Source organism: Schistocerca gregaria, chromosome 6 (assembly GCF_023897955.1).
Source record: "Schistocerca gregaria isolate iqSchGreg1 chromosome 6, iqSchGreg1.2, whole genome shotgun sequence".
Classification (NCBI taxonomy): domain Eukaryota; kingdom Metazoa; phylum Arthropoda; class Insecta; order Orthoptera; family Acrididae; genus Schistocerca; species Schistocerca gregaria.
Genome location: NC_064925.1, coordinates 451033772 through 451053863, shown reverse-complemented (window position 1 = coordinate 451053863; position 20092 = coordinate 451033772). Strand labels below are relative to the sequence as shown.

The 20092-nt window shown below is 44.8% G+C and overlaps 1 protein-coding gene across 1 annotated transcript in view; it reads left to right on the top strand.

Annotated features, from left to right (window-relative positions):
* LOC126278326 (uncharacterized) overlaps positions 1-20092 on the top strand; it is a 1364175-nt gene that overhangs the window by 619501 nt on the left and 724582 nt on the right. Inside the window, exon 3 of the mRNA XM_049978346.1 lies at positions 3339-3441. Coding sequence (XP_049834303.1) covers positions 3339-3441 — 103 coding nt within the window. The remainder of the gene's footprint in view (positions 1-3338; positions 3442-20092) is intronic.

Genomic DNA, 20092 nt, shown 5'->3' with positions numbered 1-20092 from the left:
TGGACGTTTAACCATTTAGCCCCTAGTGGTAGTTTCACTGTCCTATCACTTTTCGTAGATGCTCACGTCAGTAACACGTGAACATTCGACCAGCTTCGCCGTTTTCGAGATGCTCGTTCACAGGCTCAGTGTAATAATAATTTATTCTTACTCAGAATGTCTTATCTGAGTGGATTTCCCCATTTGCTGCAGACAAGCAGTGAAAATCTCATTCTGGAAACATCCCCCAGGCTGTGGCTAAGCCATGTCTCCGCAATATCCTATCTTTCAGGAGTGCTAGTTCTGCAGGTTCGCAGGAGAGCTTCTGTAAAGTTTGGAAGGTAGGAGACGAGGTACTGGCAGAAGTAAAGCTGTGAGTACCGGGCGTGAGTCATGCTTCGGTAGCTCAGATGGTAGAGCACTTGCCCGCGAAAGGCAAAGGTCCCGAGTTCAAGTCTCGGTCGGGCACACAGTTTTAATCTGCCAGGAAGTTTCATATCATCACACACTCCGCTGCAGAGTGAAAATCTCATTCTGGAAACATCCCCTAGGCTGTGGCTAAGCCATGTCTCCGCAATATCCTTTCTTTCAGGAGTGCTAGTTCTGAAGGTTCGCAGGAGAGTTTCTGTAAAGTTTGGAAGGTAGGAGACGACGTACTGGCAGAAGTAAAGCTGTGAGTACCGGGCGTGAGTCGAGCTTCGGTAGCTCAGATGGTAGAGCACTTGCCCCCGAAGGCAAAGGTCCCGAGTTCGAGTTTCGGTCCGGCACACAGTTTTAATCTGCCACGAAGTTTCATATCAGCGCACACTCCGCTGCAGAGTGAAAATCTCATTCTGGATCCTACCACATCTTATTAACTGACATCTTCATAACGAAATTAGGACAGAAATCTGCCTTCACTGTCAGTTAAGGCTGCTCCTGCCCTCTCTTCGCAGTATATCACCCCCTCTTTCACTAACTCATTTCCTTAAAAGCCAATAACCAATTCACGACACCCATTATCATCCTCTGGCGAGACCCGTGTAAGTATTCTGATGCCTTACAGACACAGTTACCTCCACTGCGTATAACTGTCAACTCATTCATAGTATCACCAAAGCATCCATCAGTATTACACAGCCTCATCTCACTGTAAACAGTACCAGCTTCTATATCTTCTACCCAGTAAGTAACTGATCCGATATTACGTAAGGCAAGCTCACTGTTCAAAATATTAGTCATACCTGTAAAAATGTACACCGGTCGCTATGGAGCGCAGCAGCTGGTACAGAACTGGTGCCAGCAGGTACTGTCGCCTACAACTACTGGCGTAAGTCATGGCAGCGAAGTGTTATCTATGTGTTAGCTGTATGGAAGCACCGCAATAAGATAAATCGACGGTGAGAAATGATAGAATAGCAGGTAGGGGCTATCGTATTTAAACTAGCCCACGACACACAATGAACGAAGATGGTGTATCTGTGGTTGTCCTGCAGGTAAATACCTCCCAGGTTCTCAATCACCTTCTCAGTAATGAAAATTAATGCATTTTCTAGATCTGTAACACACATGTCTCACGTAAAACAAATTAACTGTGGCAAATGGGAGTCTGGTTTATGACTAAGTGACTGATTAATTATCCTTAGTCATCCAGAGTGATCTTCGTAGTTTGAAATCCCCATAGTAATTCTTTTCTGCATACTTGTCACCGAAGATTAAGTGTGATTCTCCAGCAGTAGGTATTAAAAAATTAAAAGTAAAGTAAAGTTATCTTTCACAAAAACGTTGTTATTTATAAAAATTAAACGACGTATGCATGATACGGTAACAATTCTCCACTTTACATCCGCTCTCCGTGAGCGCTCAAAACGTCTCTTCTCCGTGACCTAACACATACGACTGCTTTCCAAAAAATATAGGAGATACAAAACAGTTATTGAGTTTCTGAATTTTACCATTTTTGTCGTTTTTAGACTTTTAAGAAATTTAATCAGATTTATAATTACATAATTGTTTCTTTAGAAAAGTTTTCTGGTTAATTTTTGACAAAATGGTCGCATATGGTCACACAGTTACAAGTTTCTCCGTAAATGAAAATTTAAAAAATATATATTTGGATATAAAACCATATTATTACGAAACTGACGTTGCTTGAATGAGCCACACTTATATGTGAAATATCCGATTTCTGCGTCTTGAAAAGTAGAAATGAACTACTACTTGTGTCTCACAAATAATACAATAATGCATCCGTATCTCAGAGAGCGTAAAAGAATCGTATGTCACGAGAGCCCAAACTGAACTGTCTGATGCAACTTGTGGCAACTATTTTGATCTGACCGATATTGCAAATACACTGATATCCGCATGTGATTTACATCGATGAACTGTATCTACAACCTGAGTCTTGTCTCACGTCATTGGCAGAATACTGTTGGAACACAAAAATTGAGGTTCTTCATTTACCCTGCCCTAGCGCCTCTGCTTCTGCATCTACCTGCACAACGTTTCTTACATTTTGGCCTCTAACTGCCCATTAACTCGTTCCTTGATGCACAGAATAGAACTCCCGCTAAAGTGAGTGAGAAAACTCGTGTGTTGTTAGACGCACCACGAAAAGGTGAAAAAGATCGTTATCGGTGAAAAAACTGATGATCAGTCGGGAGGACGAGCGTAGCTTGATATTTCTTAGAAAATAATTTCTTTTATAGAGCCTGTTTAGAAACTATATGAAAATGAACGCGAGTAATTATCAGTTTGTTGTATATATTGTGTAACAGAAAATTATAGATGCAGGAGACTGTGACGAGAACAGCAATTACTTTTTCCTATAAGTTATTCGCCGCGCTAAGATTCCTTGCCACTGAAGAATGAAGTCTTCAGTACCTTTCTCGGCAGTACTGTGAATGCAGAGTTTTTATTTTCTTAATAATTTCGTCCATTATTTTATGAGATTAAACTCTTAACGTACAGTACATTGTTCCCGTTGTGATAGTATTTACTTCTAACGCCACTGTTTCAGATCACATTGTCATTTAAAACATTCATGTGTTCTGGGCAACAAGTGGCCATATTCTTCCACCTTTCTTCTCGAAACCACTTTGTCATCGTACCGCGGGACTTGTGAAGTGCGCAGTTGCAGACGTCGTCGCCGCTTGGAGGCACTCTTGTGTGTAAACGCTTTGGTTTCTACCAGCAGCATTTGCGTAACGTCGTACGTGTTTCCGAGCGCGGGTATAGACTTCCCGCTGCTTCCGCACAACATGCGACAGCTGGGCGAAGGTCGCGGGTTAGGCAGCCTGTGCAACAGCGCGCCCTCTTGTAGCGCGCTAAAAGGAACACGTAAATGGACTCTAAGCTACGTCGTTCCTGTGTTACAGGGCCAGAAATGCCTCCGCAAGTGCAGCACGGACGAGGACTGCAAGAGCAAGAAGAAAAAGTGTCTCTGTGACGGCGCATGCGGACTCAGCTGCATCAAGCCTGGTGAGTACCGCTGAGGCGGCGCGCTACCGCTTGCTGCAGCTCCAGTGGGGCCCGAGCCAACGTGAACAATACCACTTCCCCGCAAACACCTGTTACGAGGCAGTGGTGAACACACGCTACACTAGTATCTGCTTATTACATTTACAATGGCGTAGCTCCAGCCATTCACATCTTCCCACGTGTGAATTTAAGGCAGGGTGGCACTTTTGACCATATTTGCATCGCGACGCTTGCATAACTAGAAACATTTGGCGACAAAGCTGCTGAAGCTTTGAACATGATTTAGTAGTAAGTGCAGTGTCTCAATTCTTTCTTATCTTTCTTCCAAACTCAATACTTTGAGTGGCTACGCGTTCATTCTTCGCAACATTGCTTGTGCGTGTGCGTAAGCGTGTATGTAATCCTATACATAGGACTGTATGCAGTTTTACAGTCGTATGTCTCCTCAAGAATTTTTCTTCTGGTTCTCTGGAACTGTGATATTACTTCTGCCTTTTAATATAATTATTTTTCCCCTACACCGAGCCTACTTACGTGTTTCTGCAGTATTTGAATTCATAGCCCTGCACTTGAGTAATGGTTGTTCGCCTAGCTCAGCTAACACTGAAGTAAAACAACGATAAGTATAGTGTTTTGCGGTTAATTTTCGTTTTTGGCTCTGTAGCGTGGAACTTCTTTTCAAAATTGAGGCCATTAGATTTCTTTCAGTGAGGAATGCCCTCATATTATATCGTCTGTCCTTCATCCAAGAGCTTCAAAAATGTTCAAATGTGTGTGAAATCTTATGGGACCTAACTGCTAATGTCATCAGTCCATAAGCTTACACACTACTTTACCTAAATTATCCTGTAGGCAAATACACACACACACACACACACACACACACACACACACACACACACACACACACACACACCCATGCCCGAGGGAGGACTCGAACCTCCGCCGGGACCAGCCGCACAGTCCATGCTCGGCAATCCCGCGCGGCATCCAAGAGGTGTAATAGCGCTTTTGGTGTTGTCATTGTACGTATTGTTAATGTTCCTGTATGACGTCACGAACAGTTAAAGGCAGTTGTACTCTTACAGGATAATATTTTTCGTGTTTTCGCAAATAATAGAGACAATTTTCGGTTTCATTGAAGCGCTGGTTTACTTTGGTATAACGATCGAACAACAGTCGGCGCCAGGTTTATCTTCAACTGTTATCTAGACCAGTAGTGCCATAAGTGAGTCATGTGTGTTTTGTATTATTATGGAACAATAATACAGACAATTTAGATGTGGGAATGACACTGTGCCACTTAATTTGAGGTCCATCGTGCAGTGCAACAAGTGGATACAAGGATCGAACTATAGTCATTGAATAGTGTACCTCAATAGGTAAGTTAGATCAGAAGTGCCGATAAGTGATCCACAAGTGTTGTATACTGTTGTAAAACTATAATACAGATAATTTATACATGAAAATAACATTTTGATATTTGAGTGTTCATTGCGCCTTGCACCAAGGGCGATAAAAATACCGAACAGCAGTCTTATCTGGGCCGCGCGGGGTAGCAGCGTCTTGTCACGGTCCGTGCGGCTCCACTCGTCGGAGGTTCGAGTCCTCCCTCGGGCATGCTTGTGTGTGTTGTCCATAGCGTGAGTTTAAGTTAGGATAAGTAGTGTGTATGCTTAGGAACCGATGACCTTACCACAGTTTTCCAGATTTCCAGCCTTATCTGACATAGACATAAGTTTATGTCAGTGGGGATCATAGGCATAGTGTAGCGAAGATTAAAACCAGTGATTTGGTCATCTGTTTTATTCTACAACCGTATCAAGTGAAGAAGTCGTGCTAATTTCCAGTAAATTAGCCTATTATATAAATTTCCCCGCCTTTACTTTTCACAAAACTGGTTTATATAACTGAAGATACACAATTTGGAGATGAGTTATGTTGTACGCAAGCCTAATGATTTTCAATTCGAGATTCGAATAAACCTAATAATTTTCGTGATAGCTGCAACCTTGGACCACGTTTCCCACTTGTCAGTAGCTGTGCAGTATTGTTATGGCAATTCATCCGACACTCAGACCTAAAAGGAGCGGGTGCTTAACACACGTCGTCGCACTTCACAGAGATTCTTTCTGCACTCGCATCGATTGAGATGCAACAATATTGACATCACACATGAAGAGAACCGGTCTAGAATGCAGGAAGGCATTATGTCGAGTACTTCCGCATTTCTGATATGCCTTTTGTACAATTTCTCGCCTACGTAGAGGTACTCCCGGTCGACGTAAGAAAGAGCATAGTTGATTTCTGATACAAGTTTGAGGAAGAAATCAGCGAGAGAAAACAGTCTCTTTTGAGCAAATGGAGTTACAAAAACCCCATCAGGAATTCGTTTTGAATTCTGACATCGGAAATGGACCGCTCGCCAAACACGCCTCGTAAAGTTCTGCCGGAAAGTTTCCTCGCGGTAAAACTACGACGACGGAAGGCAGAAATAACAGCCGGCCTCGCTCTCATTTCCTATTCATCGCGGAGTTATTCCATTTCCATACGGAAACACAAGGCTAGGCGCGCTATCTCGACAAGTCGGTGAGATCAGAGAACAGGTGGCCGAAGTGGGGACGAGACAGCCGACAAACTGGGAGCGGCTTCGTGTTTCGTAGCGCAAGCCCTACCGCTCCCCACCGCTCCGAGACACGTAACGCAACAGAAGATTTTGTCGATCCACTTTCGTTATTATTTGTAAAGAGGGAAAACTTCCCAAAGTTTTCCGTATATCTGTGCCCTCATAAAACGCAGCACGTTATTTCACATTGTTTTAGAAGGATCTGTTGCATATCGGACAGAGATAAAGTTATTGCTACTGGTTCTTGACCCAAAACACTATCAGTCATAAGCTGCCGCGTTTATAAAAGACCATGCCAAGGAAACGTATCATCATATCTGGGTCAGAAATAGAGACTGAGCTTCGGGAAGCGGACGGTTTTCAAACTAATGGGAGTAATCAGAATGAATTTTCAATCCTCAGCCCTCTGGCAGATTAAAACTGTGCGCCGGACAATCCGCGAGGAAGTTTCAAATCAGCGCACAGTCCGCTGCAGAGTGAAATTTCGTTCTGGAAACAACCCACTACGCTAAGTCTGACCCACTTCTTGGCACTATCCTTTCGTAATTGATTGTGTTACAGAAGAATGTTTAAAATTAGGTGGACTGATAGGGAGGCAATGAGGAGGTTCTCCAGATAATCGGCAAGGAAAGGAATATATAGAAGACATTGACAAGAAGGGGCCATAGGATGCTCAAAAATGTTCAAAACGTGTGTGAAATCTTATGGGACTTAACTGCTAAGGTCATCAATCCCTAAGCTTACACACTACTTAACCTAAATTATCCTAAGGACAAACACACGCACCCATGCCCGAGGGAGGACTCTAACCTCCGCCGGGATCAGCCGCACAGTCCATGACTGCAGCGCCTGAGACCGCTCGGCTAACCCCGCGCGGCGATAGGATGCTACGACATCTGTTAAGGCATCAGGAAATAACTTCTACGGTACTAAGAGCTGTAGTTGGCAAAAGTATTGTAGAAGAAGACATAGATTGGAATAAATCCAGAAAATAATTGAGGACATAGGTCGCATGTGCTGCTCTGAAATGAAGAGGTTGGTACAGGAGAATTCACCGCGGGCCGCCCCAAACCAGTTACAAGACTGATGACTCAAAAAAAGTAATTGTGGAAGTCAAACAGAAGATCTTAGGTAACCTTTGATTTTGTAGATCTAAAAAAAATCCAATAAATCAACGCGCAACTGCTAGGTTTTGAAACGGTATGAGTAACCTGGACGCCAACCTATTATGTTTTTCTTTCGCAGGCAAGTGCTCAAGCGACTGAGCCATCCAAGGAAGGCTCACAACCCCCCATACAACTTCACTTCCACACATATCTACAAAGCTTGTACGTACAAATTTAGACCATTATTACCTTACAGAAAATCAGAACGTACCGTAACATTTTGTAACTAGAAAACACAGTTTCTAGTACATCAGGTCAGTGATGCCTTTCAAACAGTAAAGGCGAAATACACTCCTGGCAATTGAAATAAGAACACCGTGAATTCATTGTCCCAGGAAGGGGAAACTTTACTGACACATTCCTGGGGTCAGATACATCACATGATCACACTGACAGAACCACAGGCACATAGACATAGGCAACAGAGCATGCACAATGTCGGCACTAGTACAGTGTATATTCACCTTTCGCAGCAATGCAGGCTGTTATTCTCCCATGGAGACGAGCGTAGAGATGCTGGATGTAGTCTTGTGGAACGGCTTGCCATGCCATTTCCACCTGGCGCCTCAGTTGGACCAGCGTTCGTGCTGGACGTGCAGACCGCGTGAGACGACGCTCCATCCAGTCCCAAACATGCTCAATGGGGGACAGATCCGGAGATGTTGCTGGCGAGGGTAGTTGACTTACACCTTCTAGACCACGTTGGGTGGCACGGGATACATGCGGAAGTGCATTGTCCTGTTGGAACAGCAAGTTCCCTTGCCGGTCTAGGAATGGTAGAACGATGGGTTCGATGACGGTTTGGATGTACCGTGCACTATTCAGTGTCCCCTCGACGATCACCAGAGGTGTACGGCCAGTGTAGGAGATCGCTCCCCACACTATGATGCCGGGTGTTGGCCCTGTGTGCCTCGGTCGTATGCAGTCCTGATTGTGGCGCTCACCTGCACGGCGCCAAACACGCATACGACCATCATTGGCACCAAGGCAGAAGCGACTCTCATCGCTGAAGACGACACGTCTCCATTCGTCCCTCCATTCACGCCTGTCGTGACACCACTGCAGGCGGGCTGCACGATGTTGGGGCGTGAGCGGAAGACGGCCTAACGGTGTGCGGGACCGTAGCCCAGCTTCATGGAGACGGTTGCGAATGGTCCTCGCCGATACCCCAGGAGCAACAGTGTCCCTAATTTGCTGGGAAGTGGCGGTGCGGTCCCCTACGGCACTGCGTACGATCCTACGGTCTTGGCGTGCATCCGTGCGTCGCTGCGGTCCGGTCCCAGGTCGACGGGCACGTGCACCTTCCGCCGACCACTGGCGACAACATCGATGTACTGTGGAGACCTCACGCCCCACGTGTTGAGCAATTCGGCGGTACGTCCACCCGGCCTCCCGCATGCCCACTATACGCCCTCGCTCAAAGTCCGTCAACTGCACATATGGTTCACGTCCACGCTGTCGCGGCATGCTACCAGTGTTAAAGACTACGATAGAGCTCCGTATGCGACGGCAAACTGGCTGACACTGACGGCGGCGGTGCACAAATGCTGCGCAGCTAGCGCCATTCGACGGCCAACACCGCGGTTCCTGGTGTGTCCGCTGTGCCGTGCTTGTGATCATTGCTTGTACAGCCCTCTCGCAGTGTCCGGAGCAAGTATGGTGGGTCTGACACACCGGTGTGAATGTGTTCTTTTTTCCATTTCCAGGAGTGTATGTAAGGCGTAATAACACCGCTTTTATTCAGTGGCCCACAAATGAACCTAACACAGAAATTGTCAACATAAAATAGAACGAAGTTTTCCTATCCAATCTCGTTGGAGTGGAACCCAGGGGGCAAGGGCAGGCGCCAACAGTTTTTAGGGGGGAGGAGGGGGGGAGAGGGGGGGAGGGGAAAAGCATAGACCTCGCAGTAAGCAGTATTTTTAGTATTTTGGAAGACGAATGGTGGCTAGAAATTAACCGTTAAGAACCTCCATTTCCGACCCTGTTAAAAACTAGCGTGATACCGACTTTTAAATCATTATCTTGAAAGAAAATCACTTGACTACACTAGATCTTTCCCTTTCCCTGGCAGCTAGAGGAGGAGGCGCCCCCCGCCCCCCTCTCTTGCTATGGAGGGGAGTGGTAAGAGGGTTGACTTCACAGAAATTGTGTATCGTTTTTTCTTGATCATATTTATTATTTCTAAAGTCAGCATCCCGTTTCTCAACACATAGTAATCGCAAAGGGATGAAGGAGGTATCGTTATAATGGTTTCTTAACCGAATTCTGACATTACATATTGATTTTACGATAAAACTCACTAATTGTGGAAAATATTAACATGGAAGTGACTTTTATTACCACAGGCAAACCTGCATCATGGGTGCCCAGATCATACCTACATTTTAAGAAGCTAACTTATTAATCACGAATAAGAGACTCCCTTTTCGTATTATATTATTACAAATGCCATTTTATTTCTTTTAAAGTAATTATTTCATTTGTATACAGCACTGTCATAGTAATAACCGTGACCACTCCGATAGTCGCTTATCTCTGTCCGTCGTACATGCTGACATTTCTAAACGAATATCCTTTCCGAAATGACAAACATATTTGTCATTGTCGCCTGGAATTGTGATTTGCCTATTGCTAGTATGGCCTAACGTCCTTACTGTAACTGAAAATGTTTGTTATATGTTGTGTGGCCCTACAGATAGTCCCTAATCTCTGCCCTCGCACAAGCCGGGACAAACTTTCCGAATGCAAAACACGTTTTTGGACACATGGAAATTTGTATACAAGGATGAATATAAGTTCATGATCAATACTTTACGTTATTCGGTTCATTTTTAAAGATGTTCCCTCTTCATTTCCACAACTACCCTGGCACAGCGACTATATTCATTCCAAATACTATCATATAAAAGCGAAAAAGTTTCGCACGGATTCCCTCGCCTTTTATTAATACTAACTACAACAGCGGAAAATTTTCGAAACAGTGAAGTCGGAAATCTATGTTGAAAAGTATTTTTCTTGTTTTTGAATAGATTAAGAAGAAACACGTGTAGTTTTGGTTGAGGTGGGGACGGAGGAGAGAGAAAGAGGGCAAGCTAAAGCCAAGCCATGCCCCTCCCCCCTCCCCTCGCTTCACCGCATTACATGGATCGTCTCTGACTCTCATACAAAGGGGAGAGTAGCCTGAACTGCGCCATTTTTGAGATTTTATTTATTATTGGCTAAAGAGTAACTTACAAAATTATTTAAACAATGCCATCCTCAACAGCAGAATGCTGTTCTTGGTATTTCATATACAGACTGGAAATTATGAGAGAAATAAACACAGTATACTTAATTTTTTAAATATCTGCATCTGGTGTATTTACGAATCTGGTTTCATAATTGATACTATTAAGCGCTTGTATTGTATCACCCTTATAAGTGTGTCCCTGAGTTCAGAGATGTACACAAGTCTACATTTAATGAAATGTTCTGTATTTTAATTCTTAAATCACTATTCTCTTCACAGAAATCTAACTTTTCAATCATTTCCTCACCCGTTCACACAATGCTTGAATCCACCATTAGAATTTCATCCATCTGATTGTTTCTTTCATTCGATGTTCCTCGCGCAGCTCGTTATACGATTCTTCGGTTTTACGATTGAGTTTCTGTTGTGGCTCCCTGGTAGAGTCTCCAAAACACTTCCTTTTCACGGGTGGATCTGCAGTTCTAGATATCTGCTTATTTTCCTTTGCTTTGATTATTATTATTATTATTATTATTACTATTATTATTATTATTATTATTATTATTATTATTTGCACGGGCTCCTCGTTAGCTCATAGGTTCCTTGGGAAAACCTTGAAGTTGTGCTTCATCATTTCCCTCTGACTCTGATTCTGTGATAGTTAGTGGATGGACACATTCAGCCCAGTTTTGCCTGCCATGACTACTTCTGCGCTGAATTTATGGGGCAATGTGTTTCGCTGTGCATCGTCGAATGCAAGTTTTCTTAAACTGAACGATATTTGTTCAAATGTAAGAATAAACTCTTTCAATTTGTTTCCCACTTCGTTGGGAACACTTCACTGCGGCCTAAAATGTTTATATCGCAGGTTGCGCTTCTGTGTTTATTTTCAGGACGTTTTTTAATTACTAGCTTGAGGACATTTTATACGCGTGCACATTCATTTCACCCTTGATCCTCATTTAATACACTATTATAGCCAAATGCGATACAGCTCTGCTCCAGTTTACATAAAGCTTTTCTGTGGCCATATTTTGATACAAAATGATAGTTCAATTAATAACTTAGGATAAAGAACGCATTAAAAATTTACCAAATCACATTTAAAAATTTAAAGTTTACTATACGAGCCAGTTTCCTGAATTGTATCTGTACAATATCGGAAACCTGCAACAGCACATTGTAGACGACGTCGCCCTTTTTCCCTTCCTCCTCCTCCTACAAACGAACCACAACGAATACACATTCATGATTATCTGAAAACAGAATATTTCATCTGTATTCATGCATACATAAAACATTGTGCTGCCACTTTTCCTTATAACAGTAATTCTCTTTAGCACGTACATAAAAAAGTTACATGAAAAGTGCAACGAAAACAATGCTGTCTTCAGATGATCTGTTTCTCAACCCCCCAGGGATGAAAGACTGGTTGCAAGAAACATGTCCTGCTAGTTTACGCTGACCTCTCAAAATGAGATATGAATTTTATAGTACTGGTACGCGTTAGGAGCCCGTACTGTGTAGTTAACTCTCCCCCATGTCACGTCAGGGCGTGAACCACACGATTAGAGTCCCAGGCCGTGTGACAACTCGCGGGATACGTGTATCGCCAGAGATACTGGACTACTCGTGGGGCACAAAAACGGCGCCCTGCAGACGGACTTGAAGGCTGAAGCGAACAGAACCGCAGTACAGCAAAAAGCAGACCTCCTCGACAATCGGGGCGAAGCTATTGCAAGGAACACGAGGAGAGCGAACCGGATGGCTGTTGCGGTTGGCGGTTAAGCGACGTCGTCTCGAAAGGGTGGCGGCGAAGGGGTGAAAGGGAATTGGGGGGAGGGGAGGCGGAGCCCAAGGAGCGACAAAGTGCTCCGCAGCGTCACGGGACCTCTAGAAGCGTGGCGGCGGCGGCGGGGGCGGTAGGTGCCTGCCTGCAGCTGACGGCGTATCCTCTAGGGCGGACCCGCCAGCAGAGCTATCGTACTGGTTACTGGCGCCAGTGGCGCATCGGGTGCTCCACCTCCCCGTTCAAACGGAGCACGCTTTACAGCGGGAAAAAGCAACGAAAAGAGAGGTTACCTGCATCCACTCACACTGTATTCAGATGTCACAACTGAGACACGACTACGGCTGCACCTTACAAGTTCGCTTTCAGACAAATGGAGACATTCTCTTATCGGTATACACACGCCTACATGCACATCTGGTATATTCCAAAACGTCACTCATATAAACGGGATTTTGAGGTGCCCATACTTTGGGTTTTACTGGCGATAAAAAGGTAGGGTCAAGTGTTTTGATAGCTCTTGCTCTGGTTACCATTTGTACAGCCAGCAGAAGGATCATCTTAGTGTCACTATCCTACAGTACAAGGTAAAAGTATGAATATTACATACTTTCTTCTGCTTACACAAATGGAGCAAATTGGTTAGTTATTTTCACATTTGATGTACTCTACGGTGGGCTTTATGGGACCATTAGTCCATGGTCATTTTCTCAGAAAACCCAGTAAAAAGGGTTTCTTCAACTATATTTTCTCCGTCACCAGCAGACCAAAACCCAGCTCAGGATTCCAACAGGACTATGCACAGCAAATATTTGAAGTTTTTACGATATATTCCGAAGATCCCAAACTCGCAAAATCTTAAAAATTTACTTGATATTTGTATCCGTCTTCAAGGTCGAAAGGTTCAAAGCTACCCTCCTTCTACATGTGAAATCCGGTCTAATGTGCAAAATTAGTTTTGCATCATTTCAATTTCACATAAATAAACTACCTAAATTTTGCTGACCAACACATTTCTTTTCTTATGCTTCACACGTGCTTCTGCAGCAAGACAAAAAAAAAGGGAACCAGCGAAAAAATGATCCTATCGGAGCACAAAAAATTTGAATATGTACCCGTTGAGCTGCCTCATTCCACATTCCTCAGTACCTTTAAAAACTTTTCTCAAAAATTTGGGCATGAGAACATATTCTTGCTTCTTTTACACTGAGAAAGGAGGAGGCAACGGCAGTGGCAAAGATATGGAAAAGTAATACACTCCTGGAAATGGAAAAAAAACACATTGACACCGGTGTGTCAGACCCACCATACTTGCTCCGGACACTGCGAGAGGGCTGTACAAGCAATTATCACACGCACGGCACAGCGGACACACCAGGAACCGCGGTGTTGGCCGTCGAATGGCGCTAGCTACGCAGCATTTGTGCATCGCAGCCGTCAGTGTCAGCCAGTTTGCCGTGGCATACGGAGCTCCATCGCAGTCTTTAACACTGGTAGCATGCCGCGACAGCGTGGACGTGAACCGTATGTGCAGTTGACGGACTTTGAGCGAGGGCGTATAGTGGGCATGCGGGAGGCCGGGTGGACGTACCGCCGAATTGCTCAACACGTGGGGCGTGAGGTCTCCACAGTACATCGATATTGTCGCCAGTGGTCGGCGGAAGGTGCACGTGCCCGTCAACCTGGGACCGGACCGCAGCGACGCACGGATGCACGCCAAGACCGTAGGATCCTACGCAGTGCCGTAGGGGACCGCACCGCCACTTACCAGCAAATTAGAAACACTGTTCCTTCTGGGGTATCGGCGAGGACCATTCGCAACCGTCTCCACGAAGCTGAGCTGTGGTCCCGCACACCGTTAGGCCGTCTTCTGCTCACGCCCCAACATCGTGCAGCCCGCCTCCAGTGGTGTCGCGACAGGCGCGAATGGAGGGACGAATGGAGACGTGTCGTCTTCAGCGATGAGAGTCGCTTCTTCCTTGGTGCCAATGATAGTCGTATGCGTGTTTGGCGCCGTACAGGTGAGCGCCACTATCAGGACTGCATACGACCGAGGCACACAGGGCCAACACCCGGCATCATGGTGTGGGGAGCGATCTCCTACACTGGCCGTACACCTCTGGTGATCGTCGAGGGGACACTGAATAGTGCACGGTACATCCAAACTGTCATCGAACCCATCGTTCTACGATTCCTAGACCGGCAAGGGAACCTGCTGTTCCAACAGGACAATGCACGTCCGCATGTATCCCGTGCCACCCAACGTGGTCTAGAAGGTGTAAGTCAACTACCCTCGCCAGCAACATCTCCGGATCTGTCCCCCATTGAGCATGTTTGGGACTGGATGAAGCGTCGTCTCACGCGGTCTGCACGTCCAGCACGAACGCTGGTCCAACTGAGGCGCCAGGTGGAAATGGCATGGCAAGCCGTTCCACAGGACTTCATCCAGCATCTCTACGATCGTCTCCATGGGAGAATAGTAGCCTGCATTGCTGCGAAAGGTGGATATACACTGTACTAGTGCCGACATTGTGCATGCTCTGTTGCCTATGTCTATGTACCTGTGGTTCTGTCAGTGTGATCATGTGATGTATCTGACCCCAGGAATGTGTCAATAAAGTTTCCCCTTCCTGGGACAATGAATTCACGGTGTTCTTATTTCAATTGCCAGGAGTGTATATACTGGAAGATAGGAGACAGTGGCTTTCGTATACAAATAGCGAACGAGACAATGGAAATGTGGGAGAAAGAGATGCGCACATTGGCGGTGGAACATAGTCGACAGTGACAGAACAGTGCTAAGAAAAGTATCGAGGAGACACTCCCACGAGAGGTGGGCGGAGAGGGGGGTGAGAGATACAGAGAAACAGCAAGTAGAAGTTTGTAAAATGGTAATGCCATGTGGCTAGGGCCTCCCGTCGGGTAGACCGTTCGACTGGTGCAAGTCTTTCGAGTTGACGAAACTTCAGCGACTTGCTTATCGATGGGATGAAATGAAGATGATAAGGACAACACAACACCCAGTCTCCGAGCGGAGAAAATCTCCGACCCAGCCGGGAATCGAAGCCGGGCCATTAGATATGATATTCCGTCGCGCTGACCACTCAGCTGGCAGGAGCAGACGAAGTAAGAGAGAGAAGTGAGAGCCAGTGGCAATGAGAGACAGAGTATATAACGTTGACAACGAGGCATAGTGACTGCGGGAAGAGGCAGCAGTAGTAGGAAGGAAGGAATTAGCAGTAAGAGAGAGCAAGAGGGAGAGCGCCACAGTTAAGAGGAGACTATAGTGGTAGGACAGAACGAAGGGGACTGTGGCTGTGACTCAGGAGACGTTGACAGAGACACACAATCGGATAATGAGAGTGAATTAGGCTGAGTGAGTGAGTGAGGAAGGGTAGGTGGGAGTGGATGGGTACGAATGACTTACAACGATGGACTGGTGGGTGTGAGTGAGTTACAGTTAGGGGAGGTTGTGGGCGTCTGTAATGACTTGCATGTTGAAAAAAGTGCAAATATGTTCGCACGCCACAGTTTGTGGGAAAATTTGTAAAAGTGCTGAGGGAGGTAGAATGAGGTAGCTGGTACCCCAGTTTTCAGTCAAGGTCTTTTAAGTAAGAAGGAAGAGCTCGCATTTTTTGTGCTCCGATAAGAGCATTTGCCCTTTGGCAATTTTTCTTTTAATTTCTTTACGACCAAATGAGGAGTATGTAACGCAGATGAGGAGTATGTTACACACTGGAGACTTAGGGCTGATAGAGCAATCACAAGTTTTTTTCACATGCGTCATATCAAACTGATGCCACTGGTCGATGAATAGATCCCACAGAGCCACCAAACTGCTGGAATGTTAATCGCTGGATTTCACCCGTTGTGTCAAATATTCTCAAACACATTGAACGGCTAAAGTTATTTTATACCTCCCAACATCGTATCGGACCTCTTTTGCCCGGTGTAGTGAAGGAGCTCGACGTCGCACGTGATCAACAATTCGTTGGGAGTCCCCTGCAGAATGATTAGGCAGGGCGGCACCCGACGAACGCTCTACCCGTGGGCAGGCCCTAGACACACGACCGATATACATGTATACCTCTTTAGAATTTTCTATACCATCTAACTCCACCAAATTCAGCTCCACCTCAGCCTTCATTATAAAACATTCATACACTCTTTTGCCTCACATTCATAAAACAAATCATTTAGCCTTAAATCGTCGTTATCACCATTATCGTTATCTTTCTTTATCTTAGAATTACACCTTTTATGTACGATATGGTTTGAAAATTTACGTATTTGATTCTCATCTCTTACTAATTTCATTTCAAAATTCTGACGCCTTTCTGCCGATTTATTAACACCTATCACATTTCCTTTTACTCGCATCCTTTTCATCGCCGGTTTATTTTGCCATATCCGGACCTGAGATGCGGCGCAACTTAATTTTCCGATCTCCCATTACGCTGGTTCATTTCGCCAGGTGCCGGTCCTTTAAATATAAGTTCTTGGTGTCGGTCCCTGTCACGAAAGTTGTAAGTAGGCTGTTAAGGTTTTTTTATTGGTAACGCCACATAGCGCTCTGTATGAAAAATCACTGGCTGTGCTGTGTGCAGTCAGTGGCTGGTTGGCATTGTTGTAATTTTCGCCATTGTAGCGTTGGGCAGCTGGGTGTTAACAGCGCGTAGCCGCCAGCAGTGGTGGACATGGGGAGAGAGATGGCGGACTTTTGAAATTTGTAAGACTGGATGTCATGAACTGCTATATATATTATGACTATTAAGGTAAATACATTGTTTGTTCTGTATTAAAATCTTTCATTTGCTAACTATGCCTATCAGTAGTTAGTGCCTTCAGTAGTTTGAATCTTTTATTTAGCTGGCAGTAGTGGCGCTCGCTGTATTGCAGTAGCTTGAGTAACGAAGATTTTTGTGAGGTAAGTGATTTGTGAAACGTATAGGTTAATGTTAGTCAGGGCCATTCTTTCGTAGGGATTTTTGGAAGTCAGATTGCATTGCGCTAAAAATATTGTGTGTCACTTTAAGCACAGTTCTGTATAATTTTTCTAAGGGGACGTTTCAAGGTATCCGTTCCCATTACCCCTTTGAAATTTACCTTTGGATGTGTTCCTGTTACCGTTTCCCTTATCAAAACTCTTGTTTGCTTTCCGTTGATAATTTCCCAGATGTCTTTCATAGTAGTTACTCGGACTGTAGTTATTATTTCCACTCTATAAACTATTTGTCTGATTACTTTGTCGTTTAAATTTCAACGCCAGTTCTTATTTTTCTACAGAGTGCAAAAATTCGCCTATTGAGTTGCTAGGACTCTGCACTAGGTCCCACTGCAAATTTTCCGGTAACCGCCCTTCCAATGTCGTAATTTCAATAAGTACTCTCAATGGACGTTTCTCATGCATTCATCTCGCAAGTTCAGGTTTACAAAATTCTCGCATCGACCCGTTCCCGTATTTAAATGTTGGCCCGTTCGGAAACTCATTTTGGAGTCTCGTTTGCTTCGCTTCACTCCAGAACTTGTTCAGGAAACTGCTTTCACATATTTCGTAGGTATTGAACGTATCACTGCGTATATTTGCCCACGATTTCGGCTCACCTTCCAACTTTTCACGAATTATTTTCTTCGCCTCGTCGGACATTCCCCTTACAAAACCATCACTGCATGCTGCTAGAAAATTTTCTGGGTAATATTTCCCGTCGTCTGAAAATCATTTGAACGATCCCGAGTTCATCCACGGAACACTGATTACTGTAGAGGTTTGATGTGCAGCTAAGGAATTCAGTTCCTTTTTATTTCATTGATTTGCTTTTTAACTTCACTATTTTCAGTTTTAATGGCAGATTATACATGTTCCTTTATTTTATCTACTTCTTTCTCCCCTTTACCTATTCGAACGGATAAGTTGCTAATAGCCTCTGTCTTGTCAGCCATTAGAGTATCTTGCCTACCCATACAATTTCTTGCGTTGCCTCCGAGATCTGCCTGCAACTTCTCCACCTTATCACTGACATTTTTCTCCGCTTGATCTATCTTAGAGTCAAGCAACCCCATTTCTTTCCGAATGGTTTTTAATTGGCCATCTATCAATTCCTCGAGTCCACTAGCCATTTTTCCTACTTGGTCTTTCACAACCGGAGCTATTTCCGATTGAACCGAATCAGTTTTTAAATTTACGTCACCCATATCGGTTTTAACAGAATCAGTTTTGGATCCCTGTCCTTTTATCATTTGCATTAATTGCTACATCATGTCTGCCCCAAATTCATGTCCCTTGCCTGGTTTCGGACTACTTGCCCTACTAATTTCACCGCCGATCACGCTCTCCCGCTCCGACTTCGGGCTAAGCGGCTCGCTAGTATTTTCGGACCCACACAAACTGGCCGACTGCTTAATATTAGCGACGTCTATTATTGGCGATTGAGCTACAGAATCGTACAAATCTCGCTATCAGCGTAGGTACTGATCTTTGTCGTGCTGGATCGTTCTGTCATAGTATCACTGCCAGTGTTGCAGTTGACGCCGACGCTGAAGATCTCGTAACCTCTGCTGTGCTCCAGCAACCGCCGCTGCGCGATAAATCCCTGTTGAAGATGCCGCATCTGGCTGGAACCACGTGCTTTCGATGTCGCCCCTTCTTCCGCGTTACGTATTTTCACTCCTAACCACTGCTAAATCTCCGTGCACACAACTATTGCAAAATTCGTAGTTCAGACCCCCCACGCAAACTGGCTAAACTGCCGCATACTTGGGACCTAGAACACAGAACGTCGTTAACTGTGAGAATACAATTGTAATTTCAAAACAATTAAAGAAACCTAATATTCAATACTGAACCGATCTCACATTTAACTTTTATGAGAAGTTCTGCCTATCGAAGTTCAGATAATACTTTTAGAAACACTTTGCAGGATTCAAATACAATTCTAAGTTTTCCACAGTTCGTATTCCACAACTAACACTTTCCAAAATCCAGTCCTGTTCCAATTCTTTGCAAGATTCTTATCTCTCAACTAACACTTTCCAGATTCCTATCCCGGACGAGCCACCAATTGCGAGCAAACATCCCAAAAATGTTCAGGCCCATATGCGGTTCCCCTTCGTCGTAATGTCTTGGCTCAAACTCGTCTAGGGGTTGAACCGAACGTGTCGCATTACACCCCGTAATTTAGACACTTGTGACTCTTTGGTTAAATTGTCTGGCTGATGTTCTAGTGAAAACGTTAACTAGAAATACGCTACAAAACTACATGAAAACTTCGACGGATTGTACTACACAGGGTGCCTCAGGAGGAAATAGACATGCTTTGAGGGGTGACAGTATTGGTAATTCTGAACAGAAAACTGCATGTGGATATACCCCGTTCCGATCAGTTTCCGGGATAGAACACCTTTCACGTCAGTTCTCTGCGTTTATCTTGAATAACATCAGTGTGGGATCCGTACCAGATCGGGTTGACGGAGGAGATAGAGAAGATCCAAAGAAGAGCGGCGCGTTTCGTCACAGGGTTATTTGGTAACCGTGATAGCGTTACGGAGATGTTTAGCAAACTCAAGTGGCAGACTCTGCAAGAGAGGGGCTCTGCATCGCGGTGTAGCTTGCTCGCCAGGTTTCGAGAGGGTGCGTTTCTGGATGAGGTATCGAATATACTGCTTCCCCCTACTTATACCTCCCGTGGAGATGACGAATGTAAAATTAGAGAGATTCGAGCGCGCACGGAGGCTTTCAGACAGTCGTTCTTCCCGCGAACCATACGCGACTGGAACAGAAAAGAGAGGTAATGACAGTGGCACGTAAAGTGCCCTCCGCCACACACCGTTGGGTGACTTGC